General features: G+C 37.8%; 2 protein-coding genes across 9 annotated transcripts in view; one reads left to right on the forward strand and one right to left on the reverse strand.

The window, feature by feature from the left end:
- LOC127799908 (DNA repair protein XRCC2 homolog) overlaps positions 1-5,633 on the forward strand; it is a 33,333-nt gene extending 27,700 nt beyond the window's left edge. For 2 of the 8 annotated variants that reach the window (XR_008022676.1, XR_008022674.1), the window contains exons 7-10: positions 3,546-3,654; positions 4,201-4,261; positions 4,353-4,444; positions 4,532-4,551. Coding sequence is in view for 4 of the 8 variants with exons in the window: in XM_052334185.1 (XP_052190145.1) it covers positions 3,546-3,654; positions 4,225-4,261; positions 4,353-4,444; positions 4,532-4,555 (262 nt within the window). In the remaining 4 variants the exon portion in view is untranslated. Of the gene's footprint in view, positions 1-3,545; positions 3,655-4,200; positions 4,445-4,531 lie in introns of those variants that run through there. The other 6 variants (XM_052334185.1, XM_052334182.1, XR_008022675.1 and 3 more) reach the window with 5 other exon arrangements.
- A 6,299-nt stretch (positions 5,634-11,932) lies between these two features.
- LOC127798895 (ammonium transporter 3 member 1-like) lies at positions 11,933-14,576 on the reverse strand. Its single transcript, XM_052332537.1, has 5 exons — positions 14,435-14,576; positions 14,071-14,350; positions 13,455-13,892; positions 13,065-13,350; positions 11,933-12,711 (listed from the first exon to the last, which is right to left on the reverse strand). Exons 2-5 carry the CDS (start codon positions 14,284-14,286, stop codon positions 12,179-12,181), a joined length of 1,473 nt encoding a protein of 490 aa, XP_052188497.1. The 5' UTR covers positions 14,287-14,350; positions 14,435-14,576; the 3' UTR covers positions 11,933-12,178.

Here is a 14,576-nt window from a genome sequence, read left to right on the forward strand (position 1 = left end):
TATAAGGATTTTACCATCACATAACACCCCCGATGCATTTCTCTATTTTAGCCAACCTGCCTTAATTCTATGTGTGACATTCTCGTGAATTTCTTCATCTTTTTGAATCACTGATCCCAAATATCTAAAATGATCTTTTCTTTGTAAGATTTGGTCTTCCAATTTTATTTAACATCCTTCACTCTTGCATTTTTACTAAATTTACATTCCATATATTCTGTTTTCTTTCTGCTTAATTTAAATCCCTTAGATTCTAAATTGTTTCTCCATAACTCAAGCTTAGTGTTCACTCCTTCTTTTGTTTCATCCACCAACAGTATGTCGTCTGCAAAAAGCATACACCATGGCACCTCTGTCTGAATATCTTTAGTGAGTTCATCCATTACTAAAGAAAATAAGTATGAATTTAGTACAGAACCTTGATGCAATCCTATTGTAATTTTAAACGGTTCAGTATCCCCTCCGCATGTTCTGACCCTTGTCTCTGCACCATAATACATGTCCTTAAGGGCTTGTATATAGGCTATTCGGACTTATTTCTTCTCTAAAACCCTCCATAATACTTCTCTAGGGACTTTATCATAGGCCTTTTCTAGATCTATAAACACCAAATGTAGGTCCTTCTGATGCTCCCGATACCTTTCCATTAGGCGTCTTAGTAGGTATTTAACTTCCATTGTTGACCTACCAGGCATGAAACCAAACTGATTTTCCAAGATCTCTGTTTCTTTTCTGAGCCTTTGCTCTATTACTCTCTCTCATAGTTTCATGGTATGGCTCATTAACTTAATTCATTTGTAATTTTCACAGTTTTGAACATCTCCTTTGTTCTTATATATAGGGACCAAAGTACTCTTCCTCCACTCATCTAACATCTTTTTTGATTTAAGAATCGCGTTAAATAATTTCGTTAGCCAGGAGATGTCCTCTTCTCCCATGCATTTCCATGCTTCTATTGGTATATTATCCGGTCCCACCGCCTTATGATTTTTCATCTTTTTTAATGCTTGTCTTATTTCATTTGGACTTATGCGTCGATAAAATGTATAACTCACGTTCCCTTCGGAGTTACTAAGATGTCCCAACCTAACTCTTGTGTCGCCATCATCATTGAATAATTTATTGAAATACTCCTTCCATCTCTCCTTAATCGCTCCCTCATTCACTAATACATTTTGATTTTCATCTTTTATGCATTTCACTTGATTTAAATCCCTTGTTTTTCTTTCTCTTGCTTTAGCTAATTTATATATATCCCTTTCTCCATCTTTTGTATCAAGTCGTTTATATAGATTCTCGTATGCTTTTGACATTGCTTCACTAACAGCTTTTTTTGCTGCCTTTTTTGATTCTTTGTAATTTTTTTGATTTTCTTCATTGTTGCACTGATATACAGCCTTATACCAATTTTTCTTATTTTTAATTTTCAATTGTACTTCTTCATTCCACCACCAAGACTCCTTAAGGTTAGTGGCTCTACCATTTGTCTCTCCAAGCACTACCTTTGCTGTGCTTCTCAGGGCATTTGCCATTTCTCTCCACATTTGGTTTGTTTGTCCTTCTCCATTCCATTCTCTTCTTCCCCTTAATTTTTCTTTGAAGATTAGTTGTTTATCTCCTTTTAAATCCCACCACCTGATTCTTGAATTTTGTTTTATGTGATTTTTTCTCTTCTAATTTCTTACTTGGACGTCAAGTACTAGAAGTCTATGTTGAGTAGTCAAACACTCTCCCGGTATCACCTTACAATCCCTACAACATACCCGGTCCTCTTGTCTCATGAGGAAGTAATCTATTTGGGTGCTTGATGTGATATTTTTATATGTGATTAAGTGTTCGTCCCATTTTTTGAACCTAGTATTGGTTATGATGAGCCCATATGCCATTGCAAAATCTAGAATAGACTTACCCTCATTATTAATTTTCCCGAATCCATACCCTCCATGTACCTCTCTATAGCCGTTTCCGTCTCTACCCACGTGACCATTTAAGTCATCTCTTATAATCTTTTTCTCCTCTTGGTATCATTTATATGAGTCCTTCTAGGTCCTCCCAGAATTTTGCTTTTATCTCCTCACATAACCCTGCTTGTGGTGCATATGTACTAAAGATATTCATAGTCATTCTTCCTAGAATAACCTTCACCATAATAATCCTATCCCCTATTCTCTTTACATCCACTACCTCATCTACTAAGCTTTTATCCATAATAATCTCCACTCCATTTTTTGCTCGATCATTTCCTATGTACCATATTTTATATCCATTTTTTGGCAAGATTTTTGCTTTTTTCCCTACCCATCTCGTCTCTTGAGGCACATAAATATTAATCTTTCTCTTAATCATCATATCTACCACTTCCATAGCTTTGCCTGTTAATGTTCCTATGTTCCATGACCCAATCCTTAATCTATGGTTTTGTTTTTGGCTTTGACTTTGAATTTGATTTTGTTTTTGATTTTGATTTTGGTTTTGGTTTTGATTTTGATTTTGAGTTTGGACTAACTTCTTTACCCACATCCGTCCAAGCAAATGCGGGAACCCTTGCTCATTTGTTACTACATCCGGGCGCCAATACAGCGGCCCTAGCTCACTTGGCACTACACGTGGGCAGTGTAGCACATCGCTATGAAGGGCTACGCCCACGCCCAAATGATTTTTCATAATTTGTCTAGAGGTCATATTTTGGATCCGACTAAGTTTTACGTTGGTTGTCGGCTACCTAACACAACCCTCCTTTATCCGGGCTTGGGACCGGCAGTGGATAACATCCCCAGGCGGAGTTCAAATAAGATAGTATAATACCAAGTTTTTTTTTTTTTCTGAATACAATCCTGAAAGGGAAATTCTGTTCGAAAAGTTGAGTTTTTTCCCATCACTTGGGAAAGTTAATTTCCCAATTCTCTTGGTGGGAAGGACCAGTGTTGTTAAAAGCACAGCATTAGTGCTTCTTCCTTGTCCAAGAAAAGGCCAAATGAGAAAGTCCAACTTAAGCACTAAAAGCATGCATTTTACTCAACTTTACATTTGTTTCAATCTTGGACTAAACTTTTATTTTTTCAATTAGTATCCAAATTAATTTTGTTCCAATTTTTGTCTACTGTTAACTATCCATTAGAAAAAACTGTTAATTGATAGTATGGCTGACTGAGGTGGTTGATGTGGCTGCCACCTCAGTAATTTTTGCTAAAATTGCCATTCCCACGTCAACATTAATAAACTAATATGAAAACTCATATGTGTAATATATTTCTTACAATATATATTACATATATGAATATTTCCTCCAATATATATTGGAATGGTATCTCTTTTTTCTTTAGTTCAATGCCTCAGAAGAACCTATCTTTCCAGTTAAATGTTATCAAATCTGGAAAGTCCTGTAACTTTATAAAATACCATTGTTAAAAGCTTGTTGTTGCTTGAGATGCAATTTATGTAGTTTGGATGGTACTCTTATCTCTGGTATAATGTGACAATATGCGGGCCAGGAAGTAGTCATTCCTATATGGGGGACATTTTTATCCAACAAATATTTGTTACAGGAATTCAGGACAATGGTCATCAGAAAATACCACAGATGGGAGAGCCACGAGGACTAGGAGGGGTCCTCAAATACTTGCATATCGTGAATACATGCCTTCAGTTTGGCAGGTATTAACCATTCATTGCCTTCCTTTATTTCACAAAGCTATAAATTCATATTCTTGAATAGTTGAATCACTACATCCCAGCTTACTGTTGCATATTGTACGGATGCTAGAAAGCAAAGCTATGCGAGTCTATGTTAAATGAATATATTCCATTTGTTAACAACAAGCAGTGAAAGATTTTGATCCGTCTGTTTCTGACGAAGCATTGTGAGAAATTTAGTGACTAATAACATTCATCATGGTTGGCTTCAATGATCAGTCTGTATGTTGTTGGGGCAAGGAAGTGGGTATGTCAAGTACAATGCTCATGAGCCACTTCTACTGATTGCATTGATATTGAACCTTTCTCATTCATTGAAACTGTAGATACAGTGGACTCTTGAAAAATTGATGGGGGATCATTGTGTACCTAGCAATATTTTGAGTCTTAATCTCTCCTGTAGGCAGTTTATTCCCTTGCATCCATATAAAATGCAAATAATTGCTCTGCTTGTCTAGTGTACAAGCTTTTCTAATAATTGAATGATGCTATCGGCTATTGCGACAGTTACCCGTTTTCTAATTGATGCAGTCCTTTGTCACACACCGAGTACTTGTACGGGCCTCAGGTGCGGAAGCAGTATCCGGTGGCTTACTTAGTGTTCCACACTTTCAATAAAATAACTGAATTTGGGATATGTTGTTTTTATTGCGTTGCAGATGATGGAAGCCAGCACCAAAATTGCCCAATATATTTGTCCGAATGGTTGTTGCCATCTCTAAATATTTTGGACAAATTTATTGTCACAGATGTATGTTACCCATTTCTTGCTTCTCATTATTTTACTGAGGTTAGATATGTGTTGGTTGATGTTTCTTGTTTTATTTCTGATGTGCAGGCTGGTGTCTCTCCTATATCATAAAGTGCGCCCATGTTAAAATTGGAATTTATCTTGCTTCTAGTTTGCCAACTGTATTTTCGTCCGCTCCTTGTCATAAAAGTACTTGTTAGTTTGCTTCCACCATAGAAAGGAGACTGCCACATGAAAGATAAGGTCAAGGGGCAATTTGCCAAGGCTGCTTCCCGTTCCATTTTAGAGCTGCCCATGGTCAAGAAAACTTACACTAAGCACAATCGAAAAAGAGATGGTATATCTCTTTTGCTACCTTGCTTGAGAAGTGCTTATTGGGAACGGGTAATTAAAGGTTAAGGTGGTCTAAAGCGGAGAACCTCTCTCAAATAGCAAACAGAGGAATGAAGGCATCATGAGGGAATTCCTAAGTTACGCCACACCAATTTACTGCATGACACCTTATCACGTCGCACTATAATAGTAGTAAAAGCGAATTTCATAGAGAAAGCAACATCCTCTTAGGACTTGCTGCTATACATCCAGTTGACCCATCAAGCCTTGGGCAGGCATAGACCTATGGATCTCCATCAAAGCCTCTATCTCCACATTCAACCATCGCAAAACACCCCCATGAAAAATTTCTACCACCATCGTTTCAATAGAAATCCCCAACCCCGAGGTAACTATCAAGAATTATAGTCAACAAGCACACCAAATGGGCGGCAATGATCATGCCATAGAAACAGACCATCCCCAATCCTCCATCTAAGATGGGGCCGCACCACCTCCCTCATTTGAAGAAGCTTCCACCAGTACCATGGACACCAATATGGTACTCAAAGAAGCCAGACACCTACCCCCTGATGTGATACTTGTGGATGCTTCAAATCCAATTAGATTTCTCTTCACCTTGAATAACACGCCAAACTAACTTAGACACCAAAACCTTGTTCCAAACAAACAAAGGCCGAATGCCCTAACTGTTCGGTCCAATCTTTTGAACGAAAGACATCCCTCCAAGCCATTTTCTACTTGTGAGTGAAGGAATACTAGTATGGTGGTGGGGTAAAGTTAAAAATTTTGTGTATTAAACATATACAGCAAAAGAAATAAATACACATCATACATATTTTGAATATTTATGTAATATGTTATTTTATCATATGAAATGTAATAAATGAATACTTAATGTTCGATGTTAAGTTGAATACATAAACTATTTTTGTATTGAGATTGAATCCATTTCAAGTCTTGGTAGGACTAGTTCGTCCACACCTAACTTGTAATTTGGTACCTCTACGTGCATCTTTTTTTGTGCTAGTTAGAGGATTCTATATTACCAGCACCTGTGTTTTTTTCTCCCGGCACTCACGCCTAATTAATTTTTTGAAGCAAAATAGAAATGATAGAAGTAAAGAGCAAAGCCAAGCAATTTCTCATTTCTCTTTGCACGTCAATTGCATTGCCTGATCCCCCACTACCTCCTTCAATTGATCACCACATGGACAACACCAAGAAGGATTGAGGCAGCACTAAGAGTTGACTCCCATCCACTAGCTAGTTGATTGCTGAGGCAGTTGATCGTTAGAGCTAAGGTAGTTGACTCTTAGTGTTTTGGTTCGTTAACTTTTGATGCTTCATCGTCAGTAACACTTAATGATATAGTCAAGATACAATGGTTGCATAGTGTCTATACTAGATGCATCACTATATGGTGTGTGACCAGTTTGTCACCAATTAATATTTCTTGACCCATCATAAAAATTTCTCCATATTCCGATAATAATTTGAGAGTTCTTGGGCAAGACAATGAAGTCTAACTTCTAGTGATCTTATTACAGTTGACAATTATCGTGTAGTATAATTTTTCTATCACCTAATATCCCGACTGATCAAGGGTAATAAAGTGATAAACTCATAAATTCAATAACTATATGTCAGATCTTATCAATGTGACTAGATGATACCTTAAGAAACACATTTTTTGATAATCGATATGTCTTAGGCATGAAGTGTCCTATCACACACCATAGATGTTCACTTTATTAATAACAACAAGGGTGATAGATCATATTCATGAACACCTGTTTTTATATACCAGTAATATGGAACCACATAGATAAATCTCTCTACCTCACAATCGGATGGTTCGATGCATTAGCAAATTTTGCTCACCAATAGATAAAACAACCATGTTAATTCAAGTTTAAAGATCAAGTATATTATCGCAACTTAGACGACATGACCATTATTCACAATGTCATGTAATCAGTTATCAGTGTCATATTCAGTGCATTATATTCTAACAACCACCCACGAGTTTACAAAAACATCGTCATGTCATATGTTAACTCACCACCCTTAATATCAATAATTCATACTGATCATGGTAGTAAGTTTTGTGCAGTTTATACTCTATTAATTAAAGTCTCTATCCAATTAATTTAAGGACAATGAATAATTTAAGAAAAACCTATTATCAGATAATCTCATCACATATTCTTAACATCTTAAAAATAAGACTCTCAAATAGGAGATCTAGGGATTTATTTATATAGCAAATTGAAGAGTATGAATGAAGATAAATTTGTCTTTTATTAATATATAAAAAGATACACTAATGTATTTATTATAAACTCACTAGACATCATCTAAATTTAACATTAGGACACAATACACCAATAGTGAGAATTTAAATTTGTGCCACTCTGTAGGAAAGCCTGCAAAACATGTTCAAACTCTCTTTTAATTATGGAACAGCAAGGGAACCCCTCTAAAACCCCAATAGCTGATACAACTCCTCGTGCAAACCCTCGTTCGAGCAACAAAGAAAGAAGTCACTTTTTTGAGGATTAGCCACTAAACCTAAAAGTGGCAAATTTATCCAAGCATGACTTGAAAGTAGCCATCGACTCCTTGTTCCAATGAGAAAACAAGAGCAAGTCATTACACTGCTAATATGATAATGAAAAGGATTAGCCCGAGTGCAGGGCAGTGAGCAATAATCCCTTGTAGGACTTGCATGCCCAACAGAAACAAATAAGGAGATGACAAATCGCCCTGATGTTCGCCTCTTGTCCTAGGAAAATATCCATGCAGCTCCCCATTATTTTTGACAGGATACTCTGGAGTCGTCACCCAAACATGGATCCACTAATAGAATATTGGTTGAGACCCCACCAGCTTCAGTGCAAATAACAAGAAATCCCACTCAACATATTCGTAAGCCTTGGCAAGATCCACCTTCACAATATGCTAGAAGGTGCCCTTGTGAAGATGGTACTGATGAAGCAACACTTATGCATCAGCACATTGTCCCCTAATAAATTATGGTTTTTTGTTTATTTATTTATTTATTTTTGAATAACGCCTCATTATTGGTGTTCTTAACTATTTTACCCCTAAAGTTATACTGAGAAAGTAAATCGCGGGATGTGACTAGAGTGGTAGGCCTTGACATCACTGATATCACTCCTAAAGTTCTCCCTCAAAAATTGTTTTCCTAGAAATCGAACCCACGCTCATATATTTGTTTAACTTGATATTATACTAATAGAGTAATGGGTAATTGATAACTGATATGTTTCATTCTAACAATTTTGTATTCACGTAGTATTATGACATTAATGCAAGCAAAAAGCTAATAAAGAATGATTGCATAATTTTAGAGGGGGGGGGGGGGGGGGAACCCAATTTGGACCTCCAACTTATCGTCATTTGTTGGCTTTAGAACTTTACAAATACTGTGCTTAATGATTTATTAACAAACTATTAGTAATAGAGTGAAAAATATGATGAATTTATATCTCTTAATTTAACAAATGTTCCAGGACAGTTATTAACATTACTTTTGTAAAACACATTAATGACAATAATATGAGTAACGAAATTAAATTACTTTTCATTAAATCTGCTAAGTCTCATGTATTAGCCAAAAAATTATTATTCCCATGAAGTCCAGACGTTTTTTCCTCCCCAAATCCTATGAAGTACTTTTTGATTCCAAGTTCCATCCATTGCAAACACATCAAATTCTATCAATTTCCATTTACATAGGAAGTGACAATGGCATAAAGATAAAGCCATGAACAGGATGTTTTGGTGATACGTTTATAATCACAAAATCATTCAGTGAGCCGATTTAATTTCAAGACATCATGATTAATCATCCATTCTACACCAAAACTAGTGTTGAAAGTCAAAAGTGGAAGTTGTGAGTCAGTAGTCACAATATATAAAGTTGAGAGAAACATTACCATGGCAGCTAAAGTAATTTTTTTTTAAAACTTCCCTAAGTAAAAACAAAAAGAATTAAATTATAAGTCAAAGTAACAATAACAACAATATATCTAACCTTTATCCCATTATGTGGGGTCGGCAACATGAATTCTAGACTTCCATATATTTCTATCTTTTGTCATATTTTCATTGAGATCCATACACTTCATATCAAACTTTAATGTCTCCCTCAAAGTCTTTTTAGATCTGCCTCTATCTCTTTTTTTGATTAATTGTTCCATTTCATCAACTCTCCTCACAAGAGCATCTCTTGGTCTCCTTCTCACATGACCAAACCATCTTAGTCTAGTCTCTCTCATCTTCTCCTCTATTGACACTACTCTTATCTTATTATGAATAACTTCATTTCTAATTTTATCTTTTCTTGTATGACCGCACATCCATCTTAACATCCTCATCTCCGCCACACTCGTCTTTTGCTCATGTTGGTATTTAACTGCCCAACATTCTGAGCCGTACAACAAAACTGATCTTATAGCTATCCTATAGAATTTTTCTTTCAATTTTAATGGGATCTTACCATCACATAACACCCCGATACATTTCTCCATTTTAGCCAACCTGCCTTAATTCTATGTGTGACATCCTCGTGAATTTCTCCATCTTTTTGAATCTATGATCCCAAATATCGAAAATGGTCTTTTATTTGTAAGATTTGGTCTTCCAATTTTATTATAACATCCTCCACTCTTGCATTCTTACTAAATTTACATTTCATATATTCTGTTTTCTTTCTGCTTTCTTTCTACTTAATTTAAATCCCTTAGATTCTAAATTGTTTCTCCATAACTCCAACTTAGTGTTCACTTCTTCTTTTGTTTCATCCACCAACACTATGTCGTCTGTAAATAGCATACACCATGGCACCTCTGTCTGAATATCTTTAGTGAGTTCATCCATTACTAAAGCAAATAAGTATGGACTTAGTGCAGAACCTTGATGCAATCCTATTGTAATTTTAAACGGTTCAGTATCCCCTCCACATGCTCTGACCCTTGTCTCTGCACCATGATACATGTTCTTAAGGGCTTGTATATAGACTATTCGGACTCCTTTCTTCTCTAAAACCCTCCATAATACTTCTCTAGAGACCCTATCATAGGCCTTTTCTAGATCTATAAACACCATATGTAGGTCCTTCTGATGATCCCGATACCTTTCCATTAGGCATCTCAGTAGGTATATAGTTTCCATTGTTAACCTACCAGGCATGAAACCAAACTGATTTTCTAAAACCTCCGTTTCTTTTCTGAGTCTCTACTCTATTACTCTCTCCCAGAGTTTCATAGTATGGCTCATTAACTTAATTCTTCTATAATTTTCACAGTTTTGAACATCTCCTTTGTTCTTACATATAGGAACCAAAGTACTCTTCCTCCACTTATCTGGCATCTTTTTTTATTTAAGAATCGCGTTATATAATTTCGTTAGGCAGGAGATGCCCTCTTCTCCCATGCATTTCCATGCTTCTATTAGTATATTATCCGGTCCCATCGCCTTATGATTTTTTATCTTTTTTAATGCTTGTCTTATTTCATTTGGACTTATGCGTCGATAAAATGTATAACTCACGTTCCCTTCGGAGTTATTAAGATGTCACAACCTAACTATTGTGTCGCCATCATCATTGAATAATTTACTGAAATACTCCTTCTATCTCTCCTTAATCGCTCTCTCATTCACTAATACATTTTGATTTTCATCTTTTATGCATTTCACTTGATTTAAATCCCTTGTTTTTCTTTCTCTTGCTTTAGCTAATTTATATATATCCCTTTCTCCATCTTTTGTATCAAGTCGTTTATATAGATTCTCGTATGCTTTTGACCTTACTTCACTAACAGCTTTTTTTGTTGCCTTTTTTTATTCTTTATAATTTTTTTAATTTTCTTCATTGTTGCATTGATATACAGCCTTATAGCAATTTTTCTTTTTTTTAATTTTCAATTGCACTTCTTCATTCCACCACCAAGACTCCTTAAGATTAGTAGCTCTACCATTTGTCTCTCCAAGCACTACATTTGTTGTGTTTCTCAGGGCATTAGTCATTTCTCTTCACATTTGGTTTGTCTGTCCTTCTCCATTCCATTCTCTTCTACCCCTTAATTTTTTTTTTAAAGATTAGTTGTTTCTCCCATTTTAAATCCCACCACCTGATTCTTGAATTTTGTTTTATGTGATTTTTTCTCTTCCAATTTCTTACTTGGACGTCAAGTACTAGAAGTCTATGTTGAGTAGTCAAACACTCTTCCGGTATCAACTTACAATCCCTACAACATACCCGGTCTTCTTGTCTCATGAGGAAGTAATCTATTTGGGTGCTTGATGTGACATTTTTATATGTGATTAAGTGTTCGTCCCATTTTTTGAACCTAGTATTGGTTATGATGAGCCCATATGCCATTGCAAAATCTAGAATAGACTTACCCTCATTATTAATTTTCCCGAATCCATACCCTCCATGTACCTCTCTATAACTGTTTCCGTCTCTACTCACGTGACCATTTAAGTCACCTCCTATAATCACTTTCTCTCCTCTTGGTATCATTTGTATGAGTTCCTCTAGATCCTGCCAGAATTTTGCTTTTATCTCCTCACCTAACCCCGCTTGTGGTACATATGTACTAAAGATATTCATAGTCATTCTTTCTAGAATAACTTTCACCATAATAATCCTATCCCCTATTTTCTTTACATCCACTACCTCATCTACTAAGCTTTTATCCATAATGATCCCCACTCCATTTTTTGCTCGATCATTTCCTGTGTATCATATTTTATATCCATTTTTTGACAAAATTTTTGCTTTTTTCCCTACTCATCTCGTCTCTTGAAGGCACATAATATTAATCTTTCTCCTAATCATCACATCTACCACTTCCATAGCTTTGCCTATTAATGTTCCTATGTTTCATGACCCAATCCTTAATCTATGATTTTGATTTTGGTTTTGACTTTGAATTTGATTTTGTTTTTTAGTTTGATTTTGTTTTTAGTTTTGGTTTTGATTTTGTTTTTTATTTTGTTTTTGATTTTGATTTTGATGTTGGACTAACTTCTTTACCCACATCCGTCCAAGCAAATACGGGAATCCTTGCTCATTTGTCACTATATTTGGGCATCGATGCAGCAGCCCTAATTCACTTGACACTACACGAGAGCAGTATAGCACGTCGCTACGAAGAGTTAAAATTAATGACCTCAGTGTACAAACTCCAGAAGCGTCGAAAATGAGATTATACAATTGAAGCACCACCTGGACTGGGCTGGCGGGCAGGCAGCTTATTCACGTCTGAAGAAAAATTAAGGAGATTACACACACACCATATATATATATATATATATAGTTACTGTTTTCTTCTCTTAGCCTGAGCCTAGCCTAGCCTAGCTTAGCTAGAGGACTTGCGTGGCGCCGGTGGAGGTGGTTTCATGGACTGTATCGTCGACGGAGTAGAAGCCATGCTTGGTTGAGTCATACTTCTCGCCGTCCCCCCACAACGCATATGCTTCTTCTCCGTGCACGGCGTCGTCTCCGATCTTCAGCTGTTCATCCGACATCCGCAATGGAATCCTCGCAACCAGCTTTATCACCAGGCAGACGATCGACGTTACCACGAGGTTCCACCCAATCACAAAGCTGGCACCCACAATCTGTTTCAGGATTTGGACTCCGCCGGCCGACCGGCCGTAAACTCCTCCCCTGGAGTTGGTCACCGGCAAGAAGAGGGCGCAAAGCGTTGGCTCTGCAAACAGACCCGTCAGAGCACCCCCGAGAAAGCCGGCAACGGCGTGGGTGTGGAAGACGCCCAGCGTGTCGTCCACTTGCTGCAGCAGCTTCGACCTCTTGTGGACGATCATCATCGTGAACCATGGCACGCTGCCGGAGAAAACCCCCATTATTATAGCCGCCCATCCTTGAACCAGACCTGCAACATCAATCAATGTTGATCTCAATCAAAACATCTAGAAATATAATTATACTCACTCCGATAGATATTAGTTCAAAAGCTGAGTCTCAAATTGTGATGGCCATATATAGTTCTTGGTGACAAACATGATATGATCAAATTAACATTGGCCATTGAGGTATACCTAAATATTTCTTAATTTCTTAACAGGATAGGATTGGGGTTGGTCAATGGGGTTGCAAAGTTACTAATTATTTATCTCATTAATAAATCACGCTAAATTTTTCTGTCTTGTTTTTTCTTTTAATTAATTTACAATCCAACACAAATGTAACAGCAACAGCTAGGAAATTTATTATAATTAAGCTTGCCTGCGCCGGGGGTGATGCAAACGAGGCCGGTGATCATGCCCTGAACGGCGCCGATAACCGAAGGTTTGTTGAAGAAGATGACATCCAGACAAGTCCAGACCAGAAGGCTCGTGGAGGCGCAGATGTTTGTGTTGAGAACCGCCATGGAAGAGTCGATATTGGCACTGTACGGATCGCCGCCGTTGAAACCAGCCCAGCCCATCCACAGCAGCCCCGCTCCGGCCAACATCAGCAACACGTTGTTAGGCGGAAATCTCTCTCTATCGTCCTTCGATCTTGGTCCCACCTACAATTAATACTTAGTGATTCTTACCCTTGCTAACCGCCGGAGAAGAAGACACATACAATTAATTAAGCCAAGTATATGATTGAGTAATTTATACTAAATACCCAGTAAGCGGCGGTGAAGCCGGCGACACCGGAAGAGAGGTGAATGACGTAGCCGCCGGAATAGTCGACGACGCCCCATTGGAACAAGAAGCCACCGCCCCAGAGGCTGAAGGCCCCGACGGTGTAAGAGAAAGTGAGCCACAAGGGAACGAACATCATCCACGCCTTGATGTTCATCCTGCCGAGCAGCGAACCGGCCAGGAGAATGACGGTGATGGCCGCGAAGACGCACTGGAACCACACCATCGACGCCATCGGATAAAACGGCATCGCCGTGGCCGTCTCCACCGTCCCGTTGTGGTAGGAATGCGTCGTCTCCGGCAGCACCGCCTGCTTGATCAAGAACTTCTGGCCCAGCGCCGGCCCTGCCTTTCCCCAGAAGGGCAGGAGCTGGTCCCCGAACGACATCTTGTACGCCCACGTCACCCAGCATATTACCTGCAGCAGGTAAAAGAATAGAATATATAAAGAAATTAACTAATTAACGTAAGATGGATGATACTCAAACCAAATTAATAAGATCGATCCTGATGCATATTCGTGTATTCATTCATTAAAAGAAATTAAAATGGCCAGGATTCAAATTAATAAAACAATAAAATTAATATATATAAACCACTGCGGCGAAGGCGTAGAGAGCCATGAAAGCTGAGTTCACGGCCCATTTCTTCTTCACGATGCTACCGTAGAGGATGACCAGTCCCGGCACGCTTTGCATGCCGACGAGGGTCGCCGATATCATCTGCCATGCGTTGTCTCCTTTGTTCAACCAGTCGGGAACCGCTGCCGACGTGTTCGCCTGGTAGGCCACCGGCACCACCGTCGCAGCCATGATCGATAGCTAGTACACGCTCCGATCAATCGATCACAACCACGAATCAAATGAACTCGATCGACTGTGAAGCAGTATATTGAGAGATTTAGAATATATCCTAATAAAATCTCAGCCCGAATTCAGGACAAACTATATATGAATCTACCATGTCATGCGTTGACTTGGTAATTGAATATTCAGTCATTTGCAGTGAATTCGATATATATGTAAACGATGAGATGAATAATAATAATAATATATATATATATTCATAATAATAATAATAATTCCATGGTGAGGGGAGGGAT

This window comes from Diospyros lotus, chromosome 4 (genome assembly GCF_014633365.1).
Source record: "Diospyros lotus cultivar Yz01 chromosome 4, ASM1463336v1, whole genome shotgun sequence".
NCBI lineage: Eukaryota > Viridiplantae > Streptophyta > Magnoliopsida > Ericales > Ebenaceae > Diospyros > Diospyros lotus.

Bases quoted from the DNA above. Each gene is read 5' to 3' on its own strand.
- LOC127798895 (XM_052332537.1), bottom strand. From the start codon at position 14,286: ATGGCTGCGACGGTGGTGCCGGTGGCCTACCAGGCGAACACGTCGGCA. The intron at 13,893-14,070 runs GTTTATATATAT...TACCTGCTGCAG, and splicing joins TCTACGCCTTCGCCGCAGTG to GTAATATGCTGGGTGACGTG. The intron at 12,712-13,064 runs GCAAGCTTAATT...TTGATGTTGCAG, and splicing joins TTGCATCACCCCCGGCGCAG to GTCTGGTTCAAGGATGGGCG.